This window comes from Corvus hawaiiensis, chromosome 4 (assembly GCF_020740725.1).
Source record: "Corvus hawaiiensis isolate bCorHaw1 chromosome 4, bCorHaw1.pri.cur, whole genome shotgun sequence".
Taxonomy (NCBI): Eukaryota; Metazoa; Chordata; class Aves; order Passeriformes; family Corvidae; genus Corvus; species Corvus hawaiiensis.
In genome coordinates, this window is record NC_063216.1 from 53,163,496 (window position 1) to 53,176,444 (window position 12,949).

Sequence of the window (12,949 nt, forward strand, 5' to 3'; positions counted from 1 at the left end):
TTCCTCAAACACTGCAGTTCTGATATGGCCTATCAGTGAGCATTCACAAACATTCACTGCTCAGAAACATAAACCAATCTGTTTGGTGGACAGGAAAGCTATTGTATTTCTATTAATTTAGTTAGTTAGTTATTTGACATTTAGCAGAGAACATTAAAAAAATCAATTTTGCATTAAAAAACATAAAATACAAGTCTCTAAATTGGAAGATGCAATTGACAAAACCCATTTCTGCATGTGGAAGAAAATCTGCTATGAAGGAATAAAGCATCTATCCTACATATCTGCTTTTAAGTGAGAGGCACACTGCGGTTCTGGGCTCCTCAGTACAAGAAAGACAAGGAGCTACTGGAGAGGGTCCAGCAGACACCCACAAAGACCATTTGGGGTCTGGAGAATCTCTTTTATGAGGGGAGACTGGAAGCTGGGCCTGTTTAGTCTAGAGAACACTGAGAGGGATCACATTAATGCATATAAATATCTCAAAGGTGGGTGCCAAGAGGATGGTGCCAGGCTCTTTCCAGTGGTGCCCAGTGACAGGACGAGGAGCAGAGCCCATACACTAACACATAAGAAGCTCCCCTTCAACACGAGGGAACACTTTACAGTGCCAGAGCACTGGAAAAGGCTGCCCAGGGAGAGATCATGGATTCACCCTCTCTGGAGACATTCAATCCCCACCTGGACACGTTCCTGTGCCACCCGCTCCAGGTGACCCTGCCTTGGCAGGGGGCTTGGACTGGATCTCCAGAGGTCCCTTCCAAACCAAACCGTTGTGTGATTCTGTGAATCCTTCCGGCATCCCCCGCCTACACGGCGAGCAGTGCCGGCGACGGCTCCGCACGCCCACAGAGTTCCACACAGCCCAGCCGAGCTCGCCCTTCCCACAGCCAGCCGCGCACGTGGCGCCGGGCCGGAAGCCGAGCCCCCCGGGCACAGAGGGCCCCGCCGAGCACCCGGGGCCGCTCTGTCCCCGCCCCCCGCGGCCTCAGACGCCCCCAGCGCCGCCCCCCGCCCCTGCGGCCCGCCGCTCCCGGCGTGCACCGCGGCGTGGCGCGCGAGGCGCCGCTGACGTCCCAGCCCCGCCACTGCGCAGCAGCGCGAGCGCGTCACGAGCTCGCGCGGCTGAGTCACCGGCCCGCCGTCGCAACGCCCGGCCATTGGCTGCGGTGAAGCGCGGCCCCGCCCCCGCAGCCCGGCGGGGCTATAAAAGCCGCTCCGGCGCCCCCTCCGCGCCTTTAGCCCCGGGTGTCTGAGAGGAGAAAGATGCATCGACTCCGCTCACGGGCCTCCACGGGGATTTCTGCCTTCGCCGCCGGTTCGCCCTCTGCCTGCTCTCGCCAATCACCTCCGCTGCCCCGGCCCGAGAAGTCAGCCTCGCAGAGGCGTTGGAGTAAAAAGCGCTCCTGCTCTTCTATCGGCTGATTGTCGCTGATTCCCGGGCGGGGGGGAGCAGAGAGACCGAGACCCGGAGAGGGGCCGCGGGAGCCGAGCCGAGCGCCGCTGCGACCATGCCCAAGCCTAAGAAGCGGGGGAGCAACCACCAGCGCGGAGCCGGTGAGCGCGGCCGGGCCGGCGGGCGGGGGAGCGGGGTCTAGACGGCGTTTCCCGTGGCCGCAGGAGGGTCGCCCCGTCCGGCGGTGCCCCGCCTCCCCGCGGGCGGTGGGGGTGAGCAGCGAGGCGGGCGCGGCCGCGGGGCTCTGGCTGGACGGGCCGGGGCCGGGCGGGTGACAGGAGCCGTCCCTGAAACCGCCACCTCACGCCGCTGCGCGCATGCGCCGGGGAGCGGGGGGGCTCCGGGCGCGGCCGCGCTGGCGCCGGCGGCGGCGACGGGAGCGCCCCAGGGCAGCGGCGGCTCGGGCCGCACCACCGCCAGCTGGTGTGGCTGTGTGTCACCTTGCTGTGCCCCGAAAGGCTGCTGTGTCTTTTTAAAAAAACCCTTATTCTTAGCCTAAAATAGGGTATTATAAAATAAACAGTCTTCATACAGATGCAGAATACGCGTATCTGAGGTGTTGATGCTTGGGCAGAACGGAGATTCTGCGGGGTGGTGAGAAATTTCACTTCAGTCTAGCATAGCGATGGGCAGCATCGGTTTCTAATACCAGTTTTTCAGGAAGTGAGCAATTTTTGGGGTGTTTCTGCAGCTGCTGTTATTCTAGTTTGTGAAGGGCTTGCTGTCGTTCTTGTCACTTGTGTTGAAGTTCCCTGTTTGAATCAGCAGAAGCAAGAAGGTGGCCATGTCAGAGCTCTGAGCTTCCAACTTTCTTTGCTCATGCATTCGTTGGTGGGGTTTTTTTGGGTTATGGTTAATGATACAACTGGCTACAGCTGAAAGCAGCAAAACTTCCGGAGTGTGACTAACTTCATTGGAAAGCTCTTGGACACAGATCCAACTGAAGGTTGATTCTGCCTAGATAAAAATAGTTTTATGGGTCTTGGTAGTCAGGGAGCCTCCCTGAAGCTGGTAAGCCCTGTGTGTAACCTTCTAAATAATTTAGAACCAATTGTGCCACAAAAAATTAGCTGAAAGAACAGAATTCAGAGTTCTGTAAATGATTTTTTGGGAACTGTTGGAGAAATAATGGATGTGAAAAGAGAGGTGAACACTGGTAAAAATACTGCTATATTCAAAAAGTCTGAAGCTGCTGCACCAAGGCCTTCTTGGTCCCAAGAGGGAAAACTTTTATTCCCTGTTGAAGCATTTGATGTTCTGGGTTGTATACTTTTAATTCAGTATTAAAAGAGTTGGACATGGCTGATGCTGCACATACTACACTTAATCCCATAAATCCTGCATTGCACTGGGTAATGTATGTTTGCCTAAAGGTTCAACTTAGAACTGTGTTGAAGCTCCTCAAAATTAAAAAATAAAGACTGTATGGCAGTTTTTTTAGGTAGCTTGTTCTAACAGTTAAATTAACATAGACCTATTTTTAAAGTATAGTCACAGAAAACTGCATTAATATGAAGTTGATTGTAGAAAGATCCTAAATTTACAGTAGGAATTCAGCCAACATCTGGAGTAGGAATTGGACCAATACTAGGTGGGCCCTTCCTCACTGTTCACAAATGGTCTTCCAGAACAAAGCCAACTAAATCTTCAGAATAGGGGGGACTAAAGGAGCCAGCGGAAGATGGGAATGTTCTTGCTATGGGTGGGTCAGGGAGAGTGAATCTGCTGGGAGATTCAGCTCTACTTTTGGTGCTCAGATTTTCCCTTCCCATATGAAAAATGACCAAACTATTGTGTTCATTTTTCCTTAAGGTGGTCAGCCCAGAAATGTGCAGCCTTTTAGTGATGAAGATGCTTCAATTGAAACTATGAGCCACTGCAGTGGCTTCAGTGATCCTGCTAGCTTCACTGAGGATGGTAAATTCTTTCATTTATATCTATTCATCTTTTTAAAAATGTAAAACTGAGCTGGTTTAGTAGTTCTGATGTAGTAGTTTTAAGTAGTAGACTGTAAGTAGCAGTAACAAAATAATGGCATTACATTAACACTTTATGATGGTTAATCCAGTGGCTATTGGTTTTGTTTGGTAAGAGTATACTCTAGGTTTCATGAGCCTTGTAAAACTATGAGGCTCTTTTCTATTACAATTATGGAGTGCTGATATAGAGACAGTAAGAATTTTAAGGTGTATTGTAAGACATGGGTTTTCATAACAGGTAGTTGAAGCAGTAAGAACTGCTGAAGAGTTTAAGATGAGAAAAGTCACATTTGCCTGTTTTGAGCTAGATTTGTGCTTTGTCTCCTTTACCATCTTTGCAACCTGGACTGGTCTACTGTGATTTTGTTGGGAGGAGGAGACCTGAAAGCCTGCTACAGGGGGATAAGACAGGGAGCCATTTCTGGATATGTGCTGTTCTTAGCTGAGCTCCTATTGCAGAGGTATCTGAATTGATGCCCTATAGGACAGGCTGCTTTGACTCACTGCATCAGCTGTGAGCACCTCAGTGTACTCTAGGGGTAGACATAGTGGACTGAAAATGTGTTGTTGACAGGATTGGCTGATGGTCATCAGGTGGAGAAAATTCATGTAAGACGTGAATTGCTCCCTCATACATCCTTGGCACATGTAAGAAGCGGATCTAGAAACAGCGCAGATGTATCAGTAGCCAGTTTTTATAAAAGTATTTTAGGGTGCAGTCTGATTTAGTAGGTTTAACACCATTATGCTGCTCTAATATGGAACAATTCTGTAGCTGTTGTCTGTGTTGAACTGCTTTCTTATTAGTGTTAAAACCATTGTGTTGGATCTACTGTATCTGCTAATGAAATGTGTATCAGTAGGACTAAATTATTTCTTCTGGATTAGGGCCTGAAGTTGATGAAGAAGCCACTCAAGAAGACTTAGAATACAAGTTGAAGGGATTTATTGATCTTACATTGGACAAGAGGTATGGTCTGCTTGAAGAAACACATTCATACATTGTTCTCTTGCTTTCTCTGATTTAATAAGGAAAGTACACATGAAATCTTTTTATATGCTTGCTGAGATTTTCATGCTGGGGAGGACTTCTGGATCTAAAAAGACCTTTTTCCTTCCACCAGTTTTTTTGGATGGGTTAGACTTTCCTAACATGTTGAAGTAGAGTCACACTTTCTAGCCTGCAGTACCACTGTGAACTTCATCTCTAAACAAAATTCTGCTGTCCTTGAGTAAGGAAGTAATTCAGAGCATTTAATTTCTTCGTGGTACTTCTGTGGGTTATATTGAGTGCAGACAAATATAAACTACCATAAAGCAAAGGTGGGGGTTTAACTGATGTGTGCTGGTTTCAGGACGTCTTCCTTCTCTCTTCTAATAGTGCCAAGACAAGACAGGCAGCCCTTGAAAGTCTGAAAAGTGCATTTTCTTCTAAAATACTATATGAATTTATCATGGAAAGGAGAATGACTCTAACTGATAGCATTGAGCGCTGCATAAAGAAAGGTAATTAACATGCATGCTATTAGGAAGTAATAATCCCTATGAAATAGCACATTGTTTAAAAGAACTTAAGATTTTGAATGTTCTCTAGTACTTTACAGAGTGCTTAATAATTTAGGTAACATTCCTTTTTTTAAATGTAGGTGTCAGATTTTAACTGTCCTAGAAAATTAGCTGAAATTGTCTTGTATCTGTTGGTTTCTGAATTTCCACTTACACGCTTTCAGACTTATCTGTAAAGATTAAATGAAGAAAGCAATGCAAAAGGTGATTGCTCATCACTGTGTTAATCCCTAGGTAAGAGTGATGAACAGTGTGCAGCTGCTGGACTGGCGTGCCTTCTGTGTGTGCAGATGGGGTCAGGAATTGAAAGCGAGGAGATTTTTAAGACCCTTGGTCCAGTTCTGAAGAAGATTGTCTGTGATGGAACAGCCAGTATCCAAGCCAGACAGGCTGTAAGTATGAAATGTTTATTTGCCAGGCAGGGACAGAGGGCTGCTTTTGACCAGTTCACTATTGTGTAATCCAGAACTAAAGGTTACCACGCTAGTGTGTATTCGTAATGTTGACATGGGCTCTGAATGATGCATAGCAGTTTTCACTGGCTTAAAAAGTTCCACCTGAAGGTTGAATGTGATTCTTTTCTTCAACCTAGGGCCCTCTTAAAGAGCTGTTACATGTAGTACTTTGTCAAGTGTCTGAACTCACTGTATTGCAGTCTCCTTACTGCAGTTCTGAGGGCTGATGTTGAGGTCCTAGAAAACATTTCCCACTTTCCCACTGAGTGATATAACCTTCCTGTATTAATTTTATTTTATTCTTGAAAATCAATTTTATTCTTAAACAGCATAGAAATGTTACTTAAGCATTTACATTTATTTATGGTAAAATCACATACAGCACATCTGAACGACATAAACAATGCAGTCATACTACCAAAAGTATTTCTAAGTTACTTTTGCCCAGTCATCTCATCTGTACATCAGCGGCATGCCTGAAATAGTGAGTGAAGACTGTCCAAAGCTCTGCCAAAAGTTTTGCTTCTCAAACTTCAGAGATTTAAGTAATATTCTCCAGCTTCCCTTTATCATTGCATGGCTGGCTACTCCTATTCTAGTCAAGCTATGGCACAATAGATACTGTCAGCTGCAAAAGGAGGTATTAGTTCAACAGCAGTTATTTCTACAAAAAACCAAAAGCTATTAAAGTTTGTCCTGTTTAAATGTAGTTTTGAGTCCTGTGTGGTTAGTGCAAACATCACTTTCAAATGTCTTTTTCCTTATTCTTTGTAAGAGAAATTGGAGTAGAATATGAGGCATAGGGAACAGATCTGCAGAAGTTGCAAAGTTCCGGGAAAGGCTTTTAAAGTGCAGAGTTTTCATGCCATTTAATTGTAATAGTGGTCAGAAGGGGAAGATATTTCCTGCAGCCATGAATAAATACCGTATGTTGATTACTGTTTATCAGCGTAATTTCTGCTTAATCCTAGTGAGATTTAAAATCTTTGGGTGAAAAGAGTGTTATGTGTAGCTTTTTCAAGGGCTTTGTAAGCTATTTTAAAATAATACATGAAAAAATGAAGGCTTATGAGTAGCATATGTTGTAAAATCATCCTGAGAGTAGATGGGAATTGGGAGCTAAGTATTACAAAGAAGCTGCATTAAACAGAGTTGGAGACTTCTAGACTCTGCTAAGGTCTTAATCTCAAGTTTGTTACTTCAGATGTTAAATTTCAAAGGTCCGAAGTTTGAAAGTTTTGTCAACTGTAACATTGTCAAATACTGACACTTTTTTTTTCTTTTGTGTCTAGTGTGCAACCTGCTTAGGGATTTGTTGTTTCATTGTCACTGATGACATTACGGTGAGGATGATTGATACCTTTCAGATGTAATAAACTGGCAAGATGAAAATGTGTGACTCTTAAGCCACTTCCATTATGTTTTTGCCTTGTACAGGAACTGTACTCTACTATGGAATGCCTGGAAAACATCTTCACAAAGGCTTATCAGCGAGATAGAGACACTAATGGTGTATCGAGTACCCATAATACTGTGCTTCATGTCAGTGCTCTCTTAGCATGGACACTGTTGTTGACCATTTGTCCAATGAATGAAGTGAAGAAGAAAATTGAAATGTGAGTATCTTTCTTGAAAAGCAGAGTTTGTAATGACTGTTTATATGCAATGAAACAGTGTTAGCAAAATTTAGATCTCAATGGAATATAACTTACTCCTTAGGCACTTGCATAAACTTCCAAGTCTGCTGTCTTGTGATGATCTCAACATGAGAATAGCTGCTGGAGAAACACTAGCGCTTCTGTTTGAACTGGCACGTGAAACAGATGCTGTAAGTAAACATCAGCAGCTAAACCTTCTTTTGTCAGGACAATGATGAGACAAATTACTTAACCTGTGTTGCGTAGCACCCTGGATCTCAACAGGTAGCAAATAATTCCATGGTTTATGTTCTTTTTAGTGAGCCTGTCCCAGTCTAAGTGGGTATAGCAATAATTCCTAGCTATCATTTTTTACACTTAATTTCTATATTGCAAAACAGGACCAGTATAACAAAATGCACCAAATACTACTGAATAGCAACTAGAAATATGGAATGCAAGGTTTAAAATCTAAATCCAACACCTGCATTTAAAATAAAATAAAAAATATCTCCAGAGAGATTCCAGGATAAAACAGTATTGTTTACTGTAGTGGGAGCGCTCATCAGATGCTTACGCAGACAAGTTTGAGTAGTTCACAGTCTGCACAATTCTGCTCTCACAGCCAGAAACCTATCATCAGGTGGAAAACATGTTGACTTAAGTATTGTTTTTTCAGTATTCTTACTTAGGTAAGAATACTTGAGAAGAATAACTCGTATTGCATGATGGTTTCAGAGCATTTGACTATTTGTCAGTTAAGAACTAGGCAGTCACTTTAAGGGGGAGATTTTTAAAGAATTTGCACAAATTTTGCACAGACACCAGTATTACTATGTTTGGTGAGATTTCTTGGAGCTTGTTTTTGAATTGGATTAGGTGCAAGCTGCTCAACATTAGCTCGTCCACAGGTAAAGTTGTCTTTACATTCTTCAGTATACCTTATTAATTTTGAGACTATTTTCTTGACAGCTCAGAAGAACATAGCCTCCTTCTGCTTATGCATGGCAACTTGGGAGAGTTGTCTGAAGGGCTCTCAGCTCAATCAAAGTGCTGTGCTTTGCCAGAATGCTGTCTAAAGTGAAAAGATAACTCATTTGAATCAGGAATCATGACACACTAGCACTGCATAATCTGAAACAATATGTTAAGGCGTCTGTATAAGTGCAAGCAGTGATTTGAGTGTCTTGGCTATGGAAGTCAGCTTTGAAAGGAGCAAAATAAATTGGGACCACAGCTCGATCCTTTATTTGGTCAAGCTGACCAAGTAATTAAAGTCTTAAAATGTGCTAACAAACTAGACTGCATTCACTACAAATCTGCTTCATTGAGGAAATGCCACTTTAATCATTACAAATTATTCTCGTTGAATCCTTAACAAGGATCTTGTTGGATCAGTGCAGATTAAAAATACTTACTGTATTTGCCTTTGACCAGTTCCTCTCAGAAAGCATGCAGTAAACTCAATCTAGTCAGTTGACATAACATTCATATTAAAAACCCTCACAAACCACAAAAACTTGTTTTTACATAAGGATGCATACATTTATACTAGTCCAAGTGAACTACTGCCAAATTATTAAATGCAGTGGAGAAAATATTTATATGCATGTAAAGCACGTATTATACTTTAAGTGTTTTGTTAAGCATTTAAAAAACAAACCTGCTTTCTAGTTTCCCATTCCATACAAGACTTATATCTAAATATTCCGTACCCTCAGTCTAATGGTGTCTCGCAATCTGCCTCCAGCAGCATGAATTCTGTGCTAACAACCTTAAAGTGCTCTCAGCTTGTTGACAGGAGTGGTTCAGCAGATCTGTTAGATAGTTTGAGTCCCTTGGAATTATGGAGCAGAACAGATTAGCAGGTGTATATGGCAGGTTCACATGGCTGACTACCAAAATAGACTTTGTTAGTGCCCCTCCTGGTAAACTGGGTGCTGTGCCTTTGTTCCTGCTGGCTTAAATGCTGCAAATGGAACTGCAGAAGTGCTCCCTGTCTTTTTAAATAAAGTAAGAGATTGAAGAGATCTATGTGCCCAAAATTTAAAAGAGATCCATTTTCTTATTTGTGGGGAAAGAGGTTAAGGCCAGAAAATAAAACAAACAAAAAAAAAAACACACTAAAAATTTTTGTTGTTGTTAACCTAGGATTTCTTTTATGAAGATATGGACCTTCTAACAGAGAAACTAAGAGCTCTGGCTACTGATGGAAACAAGCACCGGGCCAAAGTGGATAAAAGAAAGCAGCGATCTGTCTTCAGAGATGTTCTACGGGCTGTTGAGGTGATTCTTTTGTCCCAGATACAATTTAGACCTTAAAAATACATAGTGTAAAATTTAGGGAAAACAATTTTACTATTAAACAGAAGTACTGTTTCAGTGAAAGAAACAGGAAAAACTATTTTAAGTGAGATTTCACAGTCTGATCACTTGTGTGAAATAGAACTGGTTTTCTAGGAATGTAGAACAAAGACACTTGGAATAGGTAAACATCTTGGAAGCTAAGAAGAAAGCTTGGCATGATTTGAAATCACCTTTAAGATTCTGCCTGTAGAAGGATCTGAGTCACCTATTATCACATATTGTATTTCATTGTCCCAAATGTATCTACTCACACTTGTAAGGTAGAGACTAAATGAGGTTTACAGCCTGACTTAAAGGTGACTTCTGCACTCAGAACTGGTTTATCTGGGGCTAAGTCCAATTCTTAAAGTAATTTTGGAGATAAAAGTTGAGCATTTGTTTTTTGAAAAGCTTTCTGATAGTGAAGAATATCAGCTTCAAATTCTACATGAGATTTGACTGTAGGTGTGCATCTGCTTTATGATCAAATACAGTGTTTAATATATTTATACTATATTATTTGGAAGGTTTTGGTGTGCCAAATTTATCAGTGAAAACAAAGTTCACTGAGGTGTATAAAATTCCTTGTACAAAAGACTGTAAATTATATAAGTTGTTTCCTTTGATTTTTGCATAGGAGCGTGACTTTCCTACAGAGATGGTGAAGTTTGGACCTGAGCGCATGTATATTGACTGCTGGGTTAAAAAACAAACTTATGAGACATTCAAGGAGATTCTGGGGTCAGGGATGCAATATCATTTGCAGGTGAGCTGCTCTTTGACACTTGGTCAGACTGTTGCTCCCTGTCTGGCTTTGATGTAACTCAGTCTGAATTACAAAATCCCGAGTAGAACTTAGGGAAATGATGAGCTTTGCATTTGAAGTGTTAAAAGACAGCACTTAAAAAATAACTACAGTGAGCTGAAATGGTCTAGGTAAGCTGCTTCTGCTGAGTTGTAGCCTGGGTTTGCTGGCTTAGTAATCGACTTCTCCAAGAAGTAAAATTTTAAACTGAGTATCTTTCTAGCTTCAGGGTTTTTCCTGAATCCTTATGCTCCCTTTCAGCAGAGTGGTGTAGTTGTCTGGCTGCTATAAAGCTGCATGCCTCCACCCTTCCTGTGCAAGCCTGTAAAAGGAAGGCAAAGTTTTAGTCAAAAATAATGAACACAACTTGCAGCCCAATAATGACAGCATTCCAGAAGAGAAGGCATAAGTCTTTATCTCTGTTCTGGGAACTGCTTGTTTACTAGTCATCTGTTTACATATGTAGCAGAAGCAGGAACTCTACCTTAGGAGTATATGCTGCCAAATTGCTGTGATAATCATGGAGTTAAAATCTTTAGTCCTGTGTTAGTTAAATTTCTATGTGACTGAGGGAGCTAGGGCATGTAGCATGTTTTTCAGTTTTTTCAAGTACTGCTTTCACAGCCAGATATCTTAAAACTGGTGTGTTGGGAAACTATACAGGTCTGTTCAGCTGCCTCATTTTGTGTAGAATGGAACAGTGTCTCATTTGCTGGGACAAAAATATCAAAGGAGGCAGGAGGGGCTGTCTGTCTTCTCAAGGTGGCAGTTTTTGCTTTTAGCCTTATTCTGGTTAAAGGAGGAAGTGTTCTTGACTTGATTGCAAAAGATAACAGGAATTGACACAAATCTGTGTTTCTTGTTTAGTCAAATGACTTTCTTCGGAATGTGTTTGAGCTTGGTCCACCAGTAATGCTGGATGCTGCAACTCTTAAAACAATGAAGATATCCCGTTTTGAAAGGGTAGGTTATTGCACTTTAATGAATTTTCTTTACTTCATACTCTAATTCATTTCTCCTGCACTTCAGAAGCTGTCATTGTTACACTTTTCACTGTAGTTCTAAGAGTGCCTCATATTGTCCTGAATGAAACCCAGCTTTGTATGCATCTATGAGCTCTTAGATTTTCCACTGGGTGTGTGTCTGCTACTGTGTTTTTTCCAAGGGGCCTGAAGGTTGATGTGGTTGCTACCAGATTCATGTTCCACACATGTGAAACTTGGTCTCTTCTGAGAGATACATGTTTTTGGGGGGGCACCTACAGGAAACCATGGAAATTGAGTCTTTCTAAAGACAGTGTCCCAAACTCAGCAGTGTGAAATGGGCACTAGGAGGTTGACTTTTTTCTGTTGATTGTGAATGCATTCATCCTGCATATAATTTGGGGAATGGTGCTACCAAGTTTAATCTGGGGGTAAATGTAACCTACATGGTATCTGTTTGATATTCAAGACTGACTGGCTTCCAGAATTGCTCATAGTTCAGCCTTCCTTATACAGGCTAAGTTTCTTTTAAATACACGTATATATATATATATCTGTGTATATATATACGAAAATTAAATCAGCTTTTGGTGCAAAGATAGCATACTATAAATTTCAGAAGGCCTACCAGTTTACTTCAAAGATTAATAAAAGATATTTTCATTTGTAACATGAAAAATCTGTAAAGGGCATAAGCCTTATGACACGATGTAATTCTTTTTTCTTTTTTTATTTTGTAGCACTTGTACAACTCTGCAGCATTCAAGGCTCGGACAAAGGCTAGAAGTAAATGTCGTGATAAAAGAGCAGACGTGGGGGAATTTTTTTAGACTCCCTTTTCAATAGGGTTCAATTTTCATAATTAAAATGAACTTGTAACATTTAAATGACTTTTTTAACTTCTGTAGTCAGTTTGCAGTTGTGCACGGGTTTGTTACATAGTCTGTAAATATAATGCATGTTGTTGCTTAGTCGCATATACACTGTATATAGATTGATGTAACATTTGGTGCAGGGATACATTATAATGCTTGTGTTAGCCCCCCACTAGCTCCAAAGGTCGATTATATTGTAACTGATACATTAAATGGGGTGGATAACTGTAGTCAAATACCATGTGTCAGATTGGATTCTTTATATAAAGGTAGGGTAATTCATTGACTAAATGTTTTGTTAAGAATGTGCTAATATGAAAAAATGACCATGTTTATGTGAGATTATTTTTAGTAACTTTTTAAAACTCTCCAGTGGTAGATGGACAATGGAATTCCTATGTAAGTGTAACTTTATCCTGACAGGGACTGTGAAGTTCGGTAACTTCCACTGACAGTCAAATAGTGAATGACAAATAGTTGTCTCCATGTAAAATAAAAGCAAGATTCTTGTGTTCTGAAATTGAATATTTAATTTTTGGAATAAAGATGTTTCTCACTGCCTGCTCTCTGTGTAAAAGTAATTATTCCATGAATGAAAAGCTGTAGCACTGCCAAAACCCCAAAGGCTGAAAGGGATGGGTTTATTTGCTGGTTCAAACACCTGCTTGGGGTACTCTCAGTGCTTTAGTAGATGCTACATGCAAGTCTACCTTGCTTTTTTAAAGGTGTCTCATACATGAGGTCTGCACAACAGCCTCATCTTGATTTGTCATTGCTTCTCCAGTGGTCAAAAGCTTTCTAGTATTGGTGCTGCAAAACATGTCGTTTATCTTAGAGGACCCATTCC

General features: G+C 41.6%; 1 protein-coding gene across 2 annotated transcripts; it reads left to right on the forward strand.

Moving 5' to 3' along the window:
- The first annotated feature begins 1,222 nt into the window (after positions 1-1,222).
- On the forward strand, positions 1,223-12,663 carry IFRD1 (interferon related developmental regulator 1). 2 transcript variants are annotated; one of them, XM_048301653.1, is made up of 12 exons: positions 1,223-1,557; positions 3,269-3,373; positions 4,324-4,405; positions 4,817-4,941; positions 5,236-5,393; positions 6,749-6,799; positions 6,894-7,072; positions 7,176-7,284; positions 9,245-9,379; positions 10,077-10,205; positions 11,112-11,207; positions 11,968-12,663. In XM_048301653.1, the coding sequence occupies exons 1-12, from the start codon at positions 1,512-1,514 to the stop codon at positions 12,055-12,057; spliced, it is 1,305 nt and encodes a 434-aa protein (XP_048157610.1). In that variant the 5' UTR covers positions 1,223-1,511; the 3' UTR covers positions 12,058-12,663. The 2 variants fall into 2 exon arrangements, with proteins under 2 accessions (XP_048157610.1, XP_048157611.1); XM_048301654.1 differs by lacking the exon at positions 6,749-6,799.
- Positions 12,664-12,949: the final 286 nt, after the last annotated feature.

Bases quoted from the DNA above. Each gene is read 5' to 3' on its own strand.
- IFRD1 (XM_048301653.1), top strand. From the start codon at position 1,512: ATGCCCAAGCCTAAGAAGCGGGGGAGCAACCACCAGCGCGGAGCCG. The intron at 3,374-4,323 runs GTAAATTCTTTC...CTTCTGGATTAG, and splicing joins TGCTAGCTTCACTGAGGATG to GGCCTGAAGTTGATGAAGAA. The intron at 10,206-11,111 runs GTGAGCTGCTCT...TTTCTTGTTTAG, and splicing joins GGATGCAATATCATTTGCAG to TCAAATGACTTTCTTCGGAA.